The sequence below is a fragment of the Dama dama genome, chromosome 21 (assembly GCF_033118175.1).
Source record: "Dama dama isolate Ldn47 chromosome 21, ASM3311817v1, whole genome shotgun sequence".
Taxonomy (NCBI): domain Eukaryota; kingdom Metazoa; phylum Chordata; class Mammalia; order Artiodactyla; family Cervidae; genus Dama; species Dama dama.
In genome coordinates this window covers 4,058,829-4,071,427 of record NC_083701.1, presented here as the reverse complement: position 1 = coordinate 4,071,427, position 12,599 = coordinate 4,058,829, and the positions used below count along the sequence as shown (strand labels likewise).

Below are 12,599 nucleotides of genomic sequence, written 5' to 3'. Positions count from 1 at the left end.
AGTCCTGGTCATCCAGGTGTCACCTTAACAGCTTGTGAGCTAAGTGCAAGGCGCACCCTTGGCCAGCCATACTGCTGGGATGGCGTGTTCAAGAGTCTCTGCATGCTGTGAGTCCAACTCCACGGAAGGGAGCAAGTCATGAGCGGGGTGATGAAGGAGTAACAGGAACCTAAGAGGTAAGTTCCGGCACTAAATATTCATGGGACATGGAATGTTCTTTGTGGCCTGTGAATGAAGGTTTGGCCAAAGTGGTGGCCATGTGTGGAATAGCATCACTGACTCTGAAGAATGGACGTGTGATGATGAAAAGGATGTGCTGGCCGGTGGAGCAGTCCAAGCAGAACTACAGGGGGAAGGAGGTGGGCAGAGGCCCGGACGCCCGACAGAACTGGGCGAAGACCCATGTGGAAGACAGGGGCGGGCTGGACAGGCGGGCTGTGTGGAGATATTGGGAAGCCTCGGGGCCGAGCTGAGGAAAGTTTCTGCCCGGGGAGTCGCCTACTTACATTCAATAAAGGGAGGAGCACCCCGAGAGCTGCTGTAGATAAGGGGCTGCAGCGTGAACTCCAGTCCAGGGTGTCCGGGGAGGACAGTGAAGGCAGATCAGGACGGGGGGACTGGGAGAGGTGACCCCCACAGAGTCTTAACGGGCAGCTGTGGAAAAACGCTGAGGACGTGAGGAAATGGAAGTAACGAGACCCAAAGCTTCCATGAGGCCTGTCATGTTTCGTCGCCCCCGGAGTTGCGATGCGCCCGGCAGGGCGTGTCAGCTCCCACCGCACGGAGCAGCTGCGGAGCGGGGGGCACCCAGGGCAGTGAGGACCACCGGCGCCTCCCGGCCAGCATCCCAGGCCTGCTTCCAGTTCAGCGGGGGGACTGGCACGCTCAGGAAGGACTCAGCGCTGGCTCAGTAGCCCCTCTTCTGTGGAGCACAGCACAGAACACCCTCTGATGCCGGCAACTGACAGGGTGCTCCACCACCGGGCCACTAGGGCGGGTGCTGGCCTCTCTCTCCAACTGGGTCACAACCCTGGAGAGCCTGTTCCCCACCTGCTAGATCTCCTGCACCACCGCAGACCGGAGATGCCAAGCTACTCGGCCCCCACGCATCACCCCGGACTGAGGGGAGGCCGCCGGCATCCGGCACCGCCCAGCAGCACAAGCCCCAGCACTGAACAGACCTCTCCCCACATCAGGAAGGGGTTGGCTCCTGAGCCGCAGGGCTTCCCCCCACACCTGCCCCACGAGGTTCCTCACTAGAGCATCTTTGCTAAGCACGAAAGCATGAATACCAACACGAATATTTCTTGAGAAAGGGGTTGTGGGATGTTTGTGGATGATAAAAAAAAAAACAAGCAATTATATTTGTATGCTAGAACATTAACAAATAATTCAGTCATCAACTAGGCAAATGCACAAAACTAAATTTTGGGTAAAAATTCACTCAAGGTAAATTAAACTAACAAGAATTAGATTTCTTCTAAGTCAGACTGTCAGACACTAGAGTTTTAAGAAACTATTATTTTAGAAATGTGACATAGATGAGAACATACTATATATGTGTGCATATGGATATACATGTGTATGTATACATGTATAGCATATGTATTTTAAGATACCAAACCTGGGTCCATAGAAGATGCTTTTTCCCACCTTTCCTCTATTTTCTACATTTTTAAATGGGGGGAAAAGGCACATGTATTTTGAGAAACATATCAAAGAAAGCACACCATGCTCATCACACCAGTAAACAGTTAAGATAATGCTTATGTCAATATCTTAACTATATTTTTAAAAAAGCAATATTCAAACCATTTTATGTTAATAAAACATTTTATGTTAATAACAAAACCATTTTATATTAATTGTTAACCAAAAAAGCTGTTTAAAAATACTTCACATCTCTTGAACTTCAAAAAATAATATACAAGGCATATTATGTTAATTTCTGAACTGCAAGCATAAATTATAATGGCAGCTTCGAAAGCAAACATTTTCACTCTAAATATAATTAACATGGCATTAAAACTGAAACATAACTTGGAATTCTAAGTAATTTGTGAATATTCTACTACTGTAAAATTATACAAATTTTGAAGTTATTTTTAAGTTTTAAAAATAAATAACTTTAATTCTTAACATTCATAAGCTAGCCTAGAAAGAAGTAACGCTCATGAAAATGAGCAGAGGTCAAACACGCGGGGCTCCCTCCCACCGCTGTGGGCACCCCCTGCCGCCCGCGGGGCCTCTTACCTGACATGGAGACCGCATGGGTGCGCACGCCCTGCTTCTCACTGTTGGCCAGCCTGGAACAGAGGTGCAAAGCGTGAGCGCCCCACCGCTCTCCAGACCACGCCGCTGGCATCCACGCGCACGCCAGCTGCCCAGAACCAGGACGGCTGTGCCCTCTCCCAGGGAGACGGCGCAGTCCAGAGAATGACTGTGAAACACCAGACTCTACCACCTGAGGCCCTTAAAGCCTGCTTTAACGTTTAAAGACCGGAAGTGCAGACCGACGAGGGCAGGAAAGCTGAGCCACAGCTCTACTGAACTGGTGCTCATGGTTTGGGTTACTTTAGATGCTGGGCTGCAAGGGGAGACACTCGGGACTGAGGAGTGCCCTGGACACAGTGCTGGCCCTGTCGCTGTTAGAGTGTGTCCAAGAGCAGGCAGGATGGGGACACATACTGTCATTATTTACAGACTGACACAGGCAAGGCTGACGCATCTGGTTACTTGTTTCATGAAATGGCTCAGCAATGGTAGTGTTTTACACACACATCCACAGAAAATAACATTTTGGCCAAAGGTTTTAGCACATTTTAAAAAAAAATCCAAGTATAGTTCAATTCAAACTTTTTGAAAAAGCATAAAACACAGAGGAAAAAGGAACCCTACAGTCTTCAGGTGTCAAAATTATTTTGCTCTTTTCATAAAAGAAAACTTTTTCTCTGATACATAAACATTTACTCTACAAGTACTGAACAGGAATTTTCCTTAGTATACAGAATTTATATTGGAAATCTTGGTGCTTAACATATCCCTTTTGAGAACTAGAAATATTCAATGTGCAACTGCACAACCTCTAGGAAGTGTTAGTTGCTCAGTCGTGTCTGACTCTTTTCGAGCCAATGGACAGTACCACCAGACTCCTCTGTCCATGGGATTCTCCAGGCAAGAATACTGGGGTGGGCAGCCATTCCCTTCTCCAGGGGATCTTCCTGACCCAGGGATTGAACCTGGGTCTTCTGCATTGCAGGGAGATTCTTTACCAACTGAGTGACTGGGGAAGGTTTATAGCACAAAGCCATACACTTCAGTTGAATTTGCTACAAGTCTGAAATGGTATCTCTATTATAAAAGTTTAACCAGAGTTTTCTAACAAACCACCAGCTCCTCTTCCACTGCAGCTACCTGACTGATCATAACTCCCTCTCAACTGCATTTATCGGGAGGTCACAGATGCACGTTCCTAACACACAGGCCACGTCCCATGCCTCTGTCCTGCAGACAGGATGCCGGGCCGTCCTCTGCTGTGGGCTGGGGCACTTTTCTGAACCAACCTGCTCACAAATGAAGGGATATCATCACCTCTCTGATCTGTGGCAACAACACATCTGCTGCTCTGTGATTTGTGGAAATTCTGCTCCTTTCTAGTATCTGTTAGCACTTCTAACCTACTCCCTTACTCCTCACGTTTACGTCTGTATTTACAATTCCTGTGTATTTAATCCACAAAGTCATCTCTCAAAGACTTTCTGCAACTGAAGATACTATGAGCACTAATTCCTTGCCTGATTTTATTAATAATTAATAAACATTAATAAATTTAATAAATTAATATCCATTAATTTATAACATTAATACATATCTATTAAATGTTGTTGGGTTTGTGAAACACAGCCTAAAAGCTGAGAGAGTTGGTCTCACCCACCCCACCACTCGCCCACCCAGCTACCTACTGGGTGCCAGATACTGCCCAGTGTCAGGTCTACACAGCCCCTGACCCCGGCCATCAGTGAGGCCCAAGGGTGAGAGCAGCAGAGAGGTGACTGTTACTCCAGATAAGTTACGGAAAAACACAGGGCTGCTTCCGGGACTGGGGTGATGGGGGGTTTTCAGATGAGGTGATGCGGGGTGAGACCTGAGCAGGGCCCTGCCGAGGACAAGCTAGAGGGAAGGAGGGCCGTGGGCTCCAGGAGCCAGAGGGAGTTCAGTGTGGCTGAAGCTTGAGCGCGGGAGCAGAAGCGAGGCGGAGGGGGTGTGGGGACGGTGCACAGCATCTCCCCAGCTGGCTGAAGGATGTGGGCGTTTATCTAGGAGCAGCAGCAGCCACACAGGGGCTTCGAGAGGAAAGCTCCCTCCCAACGCTGTAGCGAAGACAGACAGAGGCATGCAGAGGATGGGAGCCAGGGGGCTGAGATGCTGTCCTCCGAGACTGGCCCCTGGCTGGTGTTGAGGAAGGCTCCCACCATCCCTACTGATCAGGACAGCTCCCTGTCCTGAGACCAATGGTACAAACAATATGGTCCATGCTGAACTCTTGCCTTCCTTTGGGGAGACTGGAATTTGGGCACATGCCAAGCACAATGTGTACACGTGACCAGGCCTGCATAAAGGCGGGGCGCCGAGTCTCTCACGAGCTTCCCTGGGAGACCACTCTCCACATGTCCTGCCTGCGGCCCTGAGAGAAGGCCCCCGGGGCTGCCCGGCCCCTCTGGACTCCACGCTGCTGTGCTCTCCCCGGGCTGTCGCGCAGCACAGCCACGAGAGCCTTTATGCGCCGAGTCCTGGGTGTTCCTTCTACAGAAGCCCTGCACGGGGTGGTCCTGGGGATCCCAACACAGGAGTCCTGCTAGCAGAGCCCAGACAGGTGCTAACAGCTAACAACCGGGGAGGGCGATGGGCAGGTGAAGCTAATGGGCCTGACAGCTCGGAAGCAGAAAGGGAGAGACTGGCGGGGACCGGCCGTGGAGGAGAGGGAGCGACAGGTCAGAGGCGCCCTGGCTCTGCGCCCTTAGCCCCACGTGCAGCGCCCGGGGTGTCTCCTCAAGTCCTTCCCTCTGAGCTCTCGGCACCCAGCTGCGTGTCTGACTGTGAGCACGGTGCCTTTCATCTGCTCCCCAATCCCTAGCATGCTGGCTGAGGACAGAGAAGCTCGGGCCTTCTTTACTTTTATAGATTAAAGTATCTACTATGAAATCCGTGACACAGACACATTTTAAAACTAACATAAGTTGCATATCTTTAATTTTCTCACTTGTAAAATAGCCAGAATGGTACTGACTTTCAGGTCTCTATGCAGGCTGTCGCCGCCTATAAAGTAACCATCTGACAACAGACCTCTCTCCTGTTATCACTACTATTCTTGAGCTTCTTCCTGAACTTCAAGGGAAGATTCACTTTACACTCTTGACTAAACATAAATACTTGTAAAGCAGTTATCCTTCAATAAAAAATAAATGAATTAAAACAACAACAACAACAAAAAACCTAAATACTTTAGATGACTTACAACTGATTTCTTTCTGGAAATACTTGTTTTCTGATTTCCTAATCATACATGTAGAAATTTGATTACTCAAATATAAAATAAAGCATGGAGAATTTCAGTCTCTCATGCCATGCAGTAACAAGGCACACAGGGCGGTACTTACTTTGGTATCGATGGCAAAGCCCGCTCACCTTCTGCGGAAAAAAATGGAGAGAGAGAGATGAGGCTCCTGTGGAAAAGACTGTTATGTAGAAACCAGAGAAAGATGAGTCCTACCCCAGAATTTTAGCAATAACCCTTTAAACGAAGCTGGTATATGCCTGTGATGGGTTATCACAGCTTTATTTTCAGTATTTATGACAAACATGCTGTCTGCAGGTGCAGACTATAGGAAAGGCACTGCCTCTCAAAACCAGGCTAAGGTTTTGAGGAAACAGAGGAAAGCTGTTCTTCCCAGGAGACGTTAGGAGAGAAAGAATTTTTCATAATCAAAGCCAACATTCTTTACAAAGACTGAACACCCTGCATAGGTTTGGCAACTCCAACACCTATACAGGGAACACAGAAATTCAAAGGAAACAAACCCACCAGCTCTGCAGCTGCAGGAAGAACTCGGCCCCCAGGCAGCCAAGGGGCCAGCCACCTCAGAGTCTGAGGAGGCCCGGGGACGCAGCTGGGGGAGGTGCTGGGGCCTCCACATGATGGCCGGCCCCCTGCCATGACAGCTGGGCTCTGGCCGGGGCATCACAGGGGAGCTCAGGACTTGCTCGGGGCTGAGGAGACGTGCTCCCCACCCATCCTTAGTGAACCAGGAAGCATGGAGCCCCTGGTTTAATCTCTCTTATCTGGATTGACCTGGTGGTAAAGCCGTCCCACCAGTCCCCTGGCTCCCTGGGAAAAAGGTTACTCCTGTCTTGGTAATGTGAAATTATGAGGAGAATTTAACTAAAAATTGAAAACCTGCCACTGAGTTTTCTCTAAGTTAAAGGAAAAGTTAGATAAGGCCCCATAAGAAGGCCCCAGGTCACATAGCAACTCCGGTGGAAGCTGGTTTGGGTACGTGGCTTGTGACTCTTACAGTTTTCTGCCCCAGTGACACACCTATAAAAGCACTTTCTAAATTGAAGCAATTATGGTGGATCACAGAGCTAACAAAGTACACCTCGGCACATCAGCACTCCTGTGTAGAACTTAGACGCCACTTAGAACTGTTACACTCACAAACCCATGCATGTTGCTTACCATGAAGCAGTTCATAACCAAGAGAACAGATGGGTATGTATGCAACTGTTCCTTAAAGCATGTACCAGGAAAACGGTGCATTAGAGTTGTAGAAACATGTTTTACATTTATTTGAAGTTTTAAAAAACTAAATTAGAAAGTGTACATGTGCTCCTATCCACATATTTCTAACTATAATCCATTAAAAACATTTGACTTTATTATTTCAATTAGGCAATATAACTTCAATTTAGGAATCTATTATAAAATAGTCACAAGTACATATGCTGTGATTTAGAATAAATTATCAGGCTTAATAATTAATTCTATAAAGACCACATAAAATTGATAAAAACCTTGGTCCTACTAGATTTTTATGAGAAGTGATTTCATTTATGCTGTCTTCATATGAATGAAGAATTTAACACATCTAATTTCATGAGATTTTATATCAAAATGTTTCCTCCAACAGGAGAAAAAAGTCAACTAAAAACCAACTCAAGAAGATGTTAAAGCTTCAAACATTTAATGCCTAATGTCTGAATGTTCTTTTTTCATATACCAGCAAATTGATGAACAATATTTTGGTAAATTAGGGTGAAATAAAACAATTATTTACCAAAAAGAAGACAGGCGATATAGTACATTTAACATTTTTAACAGAATACTATCTTTATGTGAAGCAACTTTCCCAAAACATTTAAACAATGCTTGCAAGGTATATTCCTTCATTTAAAGCACGAAATGAAAACTCAAGAGCTCATGAATGCAAAAATTTTCAATGAGAGAAGCCTTTAGATATTTCTAAAAGAAGCTTCATTACTGTATTTCACATAAAGGAAGCTATCATAACACACACTCCATTTTAGGGGGAAAATAAATAAATAGGCTTTACTGGTTTGAGTGGGAAAAACAGTTCTGCCCGATTATCCATGTCCTGGAATTCATGCACTTACTGGCCTCTTTGGCTGATGGCTTTAGATACTGTCCTCAGAGTATGACAGCCTGACACTAACAAAAGTTTAAACAAAGGTCCCAGTAATGCCTCTGCTTCACCCCCCACCCCCACACCCCCCACCTGCTGTCAGCACAGAGAACTGGGCCGCTGGGCAGCGGGCCTCTCTGCAGTGTCTACACCAGGAGTGCGGGGCCTCATCTGTGTCCCTCACGTCTCCCCACTCCTCCTCTGATCGTCCTCCCACGGCGGGGGTGGGGGAGTGCTGGCAGGGATCTTGTGTCCGCCTGGCGGGAGCGGCAGTCTGATGAGGGCGACTGTGGACCCGGACCCACCTCCCATGCTACAAAGCAGGTACTGCTCCTCCTTAAGCGCGAGAAATCCCCAAGCCAAGGCTCATCCAGTGCGTCAAGATCACATGGAAACGAGCAGCAGCTCTGAAGTCTGTGACACTGTGCGTACGTGTCCCGAGCTACCTGCACACGGAAGACCGTTCCCACCCTGCTTCCCGCTGAGACCACAGAGGCAAGTACCACTCTTCTCGCCTTCCCAGACAGAACTGAGGTGCAGGAAGCTAAGTACTTGGCAGATGGCATGCACTCATGATGTGACCCAATTGGTCAATATAACTCCAAAGCCTGGTTTTTTCCTGTTTTGTTTCAGAAATCCAAACCCTCAGAAACACCGCATCTTACAGACTTTGCAAAAGGCTGCAGAGACTCAGCCCCATTCCAAGGATTCAATATGCTTCTGACTGAGTTTGTTCTCTGACTGCTCTAAGCTTTTGAGAGCTTTAAGAAAAAATACAAAAGAGACTTTATTTATATGAGTTACAGGGACTTTAAAAAAAAGTCCTTTGGGAAGACCTAAGTCCTAGAATATAATCCCAAAAGTTTATTTAAAAAACACTAATGGTTAGCCTCCAACTAATAAAAAAAAAAAAAAAAAAAGTAATGAAGAAAAAAAAAAAAAAACACTAATGGTAACCGAGACAACATGTTAAGGCTGTCGCTCAAATCAAAAGGGTCTGAACACAAACCATGTGTGCTTAAGCTCTGTCCAAACCCAGTTCGTAGGCTGTGAGCTGGGTCGCTGCCCTAGAAAAGCAGGAATATGCTGGGCTGAACTACTTGTTTGCTCTTCACGTTCAGAGTGCCCTGAGGGAAGGGCTAGGGCTGCAGGCGAGCTTGGCGGCGGCGCGGAGGAGGGTGGGCAGGGGGCGGCTCACCTTTCTGGGGCCGGATGATGAAGGACTGTGTGGCCCCGTGCACCAGGCGGCAGTACCCATCGATCAGGTCGGCCATGTTCTCGGCGATGGTCAGGGACGGGGCCGTGACCGTCAGGGGCTGGACAGGGGAGAAGAGCCAGAGAGAGCGGTCATTGTTCCTTCCGCTCCTCAAAGGGCCAGCTGTGCCGTGACATCAGATGGAGACTCACTTGAGCACAGAGAAGAGTGGGAGTGAGACGAGATCTGTCATCAGGCCTCAGTGAGAAGAGAGCATGGTATTTAAGGATCTTATTCCTAGGATATGTGACAGAAGGCAAAGCCAGACAAAAAAAGAAAAAGACACTTAAATCGCTTAGAGTCACTTTCTAGAACAGAAAGAGGTGGGGAAAAAAAACGTTTCCTACAGAAGGTCTGGCCCCTTAGGCATACTCTAATTAAGAATTTAGAAAATTAGTAAGCTCAACTATGGCTTCTTTTAGAAACTAGACAAGTGTGGAGTAGAGTTTTCTCAACCATCCATCATAATTTTTCTAACCTTAAAGAAAATTAGTGGAATTTCATTATTTTGAGCATGCAGAGCATGTTCTACCTAAGAGCTTAGAAATCACTTTTTTCAAGGCAAAACACACAATTATGATACATTGCCTAAAAGACCTGTCATTAAATGTTGTCCAGGAGATAATCAGAGTTGTATTTTTCCTTTGAACACAATTATGTCCTAACTCACATAGTCTTCATAACTTCCTTCTAAAGGAAGAACTCAGCTCGCCTGCATCATCCTAAATGTTGTTTGGGGGCAGCAAACAGAAAGGAGGACATGGTGCAGACAGGAAATTACTGAGAGATTTTCAGGAAATTTCAAGGTTCCAATATTTCATGGCATCACTGGTTTAATTCTGAGAATCAAATGTACTGCCCGGAGCCTCAGAAATGCCAGGATTCCAAAGCAGGAGGAGCAAGAATGAGATGAGAGGAGCCTCGAGAACAAACCTGCTCCAGCAGGGGCGGCAGCAGCGTGGAGCCCAGGCACGTGAGTGGGGCCAGGGGAGTGCCCCAAATGGGCTTCATGCAGAAGTAACCCTGCGTGTGCCGCTCCCAACACCCCCCAACACACACACACAGTGAACATCACATATAACACAGTCCAGGAAATAAAGAGAGCAGTACAGTTTACAGAATTTATATAATTTTAAGAGGTTGATTTTCTTGGTAATTCATATATTCCAGTTTTTCCACAGAAAGACTACAATAGTTTTTAAGTGAATTGCCGCTTTTGAACTACGGTGCTGGAACAGACTCTTAAGAGTCCCTTGGACAGCAAGGAGATCCAATCAATCAGTCAATTCTAAAGAAAATCAACCCTGAATATTCATTTGAAGGACTAATGCTGAAGCTCCAATACTTTGGCCAGCTGATGCGAAGAACTGACTCACTGGAAAAGACCCTGATGCTGGGAAAGATTAAGGCAAAAAAAGAAGAGGGCAGCAGAGGATAAGATGGTGGGATGGCGTCACCAACTCAATGGACATGGATTCAAGCAAACTCTGCGAGATAGTGAAGGAGAGAGAAGCCTGGCACGCTGCAGCCCACGGGGTCACAAAGAGTTGGACACAACTCAGTGACTAAACAACAACAATTTGTTATGCAGGGCTTCTAGGAGGCTCAGCAGTAAAGAATCTGCCTGCCAGGCAGCAAATGCAAATTTGAGCCCTTGGGAAGATCCCCTTGAGGAGGAAATGACAACCCACTCCAGTATTCTTGCCTGGAGAATCCCCATGGACAAAGGAGCCTGGCAGGCTACAGTCCATAGGGTTGCAGAGAGTCAGACGTGACTGAGCAGCTGAGCGCGCGCACACACACACACACACACACACACACACACACACGTGTTATGTAATGCTCATTACGTGAGAGAAAGCTGTGATTCTGATGATCCATGAAAACTTCATGTGTATCCTAAAACAGTCATTTCAATAAAGGGCTAGTTTAGAAATAATGATTGTTTCAGGATATGGCAACCCACTCCAGTATTCCTGCCTGGAGAATCCCATCGACAGAGCAGCCTGGCGGGCTGCGGGCCACAGGGTCACACAGCTGGACACGACTGAGTCGACAGCCTGAGCAGAGGCCATCTCCTACCCCCCCCTACCTCGGGCGCCCCTGCGATCTTCAGCTGCAGCGTGCCTTTCCTGTCCTTGTCTTCACTGTTTGAGTACTGGATGGTCTGCACTTGGTTGAAGTCAGCCAGGTGTGTGGGCTTTGGGAAGAAAAGGCAAACACTTGACCACAGATGCCAGACACTCGTGCACTACCCCACGTGTAATCCCCGTGGTCACCCCTCAACCCTGTTCTCCAGAGACACCTCCCAGACAGGGTGCCTGGGGAGCCTGACTGTCCACCTTGTCCAGGAGTGGGCCTTTCTCCCTCTGAGGAGCTGGCATGGACCTGCCGGGGCCGCCTGCTCACTTCATGGTCGGGGTGTGTCTGCCCTCTGCGCTCCTGGAGGCAGAGGGTAGCTCTACCTTCAGGGGCTGGATGAGGAGTTGCCCATGCCCCGGAGTGAAGACATGCAGAGGAGGAGGGAGGGAGCCCCTGGCCTGACTCTCCGGGTAACTCGGTCTCAGGGAGCATTCTGCCCTGCTTCTCTCAGAGAGAGGGACCCGTGCCCACTCCCAGCACACCATGAGCAAGGAACGTCTCTGACCCGTTCTGGGGTTCTTCTGGAGGGTAATGGTGCTGAGGAGACGGCGGGCACATCTGAAGGACCCTTCCCACATGGACACGCCACCAGAGACTCTGCTCATTTCCCAAGAGGAGTGGATTTTTCTTCTCATGCGGACACAACATGCCCATCAGTCCCCACCCTCCAGCATTTCACAACAGCCATCAGTATGCAGGTGATGAATCCCACGCATTTACTCAAGACTCTTGGCCTGCTCAGGGCCTCCTTCTCTCAGATACCAGAAGCACCAGCCCCTCCCTGCCAACCTGAAGCACACTTACATTGCAGCCTTTGTCTGTGAGGTAACTGATTCCTTCCTCGGGGCCAATCGCCAGCTCTACTGAAATAATCCAGCTTGACTTGAAGGTGAAACAGGTGACGGCAAAGGTACCAGGAGGAAAAAGAGGTATTTTAGATAAAGAACCACTGAAACATTAAAGGACCAAAGCGGAGGCTGGACAAACTTCTATTCATCAAACCAAAGAATACAAAATGTGTGCAACTCCAGGCTTTCCTGGTGGCACCAGTGGGACAGAAACCACCTGCCAGTACAGGAGACACAAAGAGACGCAGGTTGGTTCCCTGGGGCGGGAAGGTCCCCTGGAGGAGGGCACGGCGACCCACTCCAGGATTCTTGCCTGGAGAACCCCACGGACAGAGGAGCCTGGCGGGCTGCAGTCCAGGCACAAACCGTCGGACACGACTGAGCGTGGACAACTCCACGGTGTAGTGTCTGCTGAGCCTAAGCAGAGACGGACAGACTGAGCTCATTCCCGTGAGCCGCAGCCAATGGTTTCTTTGGGAAGATTATCTGCATAGGTAAACGAGCCCTGAGAGAACTGTTAATCAATGAATCGCTGGGTTGGGATTAAAATAAATCTAAATATGCACACAGGCATGCTATTAAAAAAGGATTGTTTTAGTCTCACGTTGACACATTTTCTTTCTGTATTGTTTTCCCACTGTACAGTGGAAAATA

General features: G+C 47.9%; 1 protein-coding gene across 11 annotated transcripts in view; it reads right to left on the bottom strand.

Moving 5' to 3' along the window:
• The window catches only part of PTK2 (protein tyrosine kinase 2), a 207,804-nt gene that overhangs the window by 68,541 nt on the left and 126,664 nt on the right, over positions 1-12,599 (bottom strand). For all 11 annotated transcript variants that reach the window (XM_061123123.1, XM_061123121.1, XM_061123124.1 and 8 more), the window contains 5 exons: positions 11,902-11,979; positions 11,048-11,155; positions 8,899-9,016; positions 5,658-5,688; positions 2,254-2,306 (listed from right to left, as the gene is read on the bottom strand). In XM_061123123.1, the coding sequence (XP_060979106.1) occupies positions 2,254-2,306; positions 5,658-5,688; positions 8,899-9,016; positions 11,048-11,155; positions 11,902-11,979 (388 nt within the window). The remainder of the gene's footprint in view (positions 1-2,253; positions 2,307-5,657; positions 5,689-8,898; positions 9,017-11,047; positions 11,156-11,901; positions 11,980-12,599) is intronic.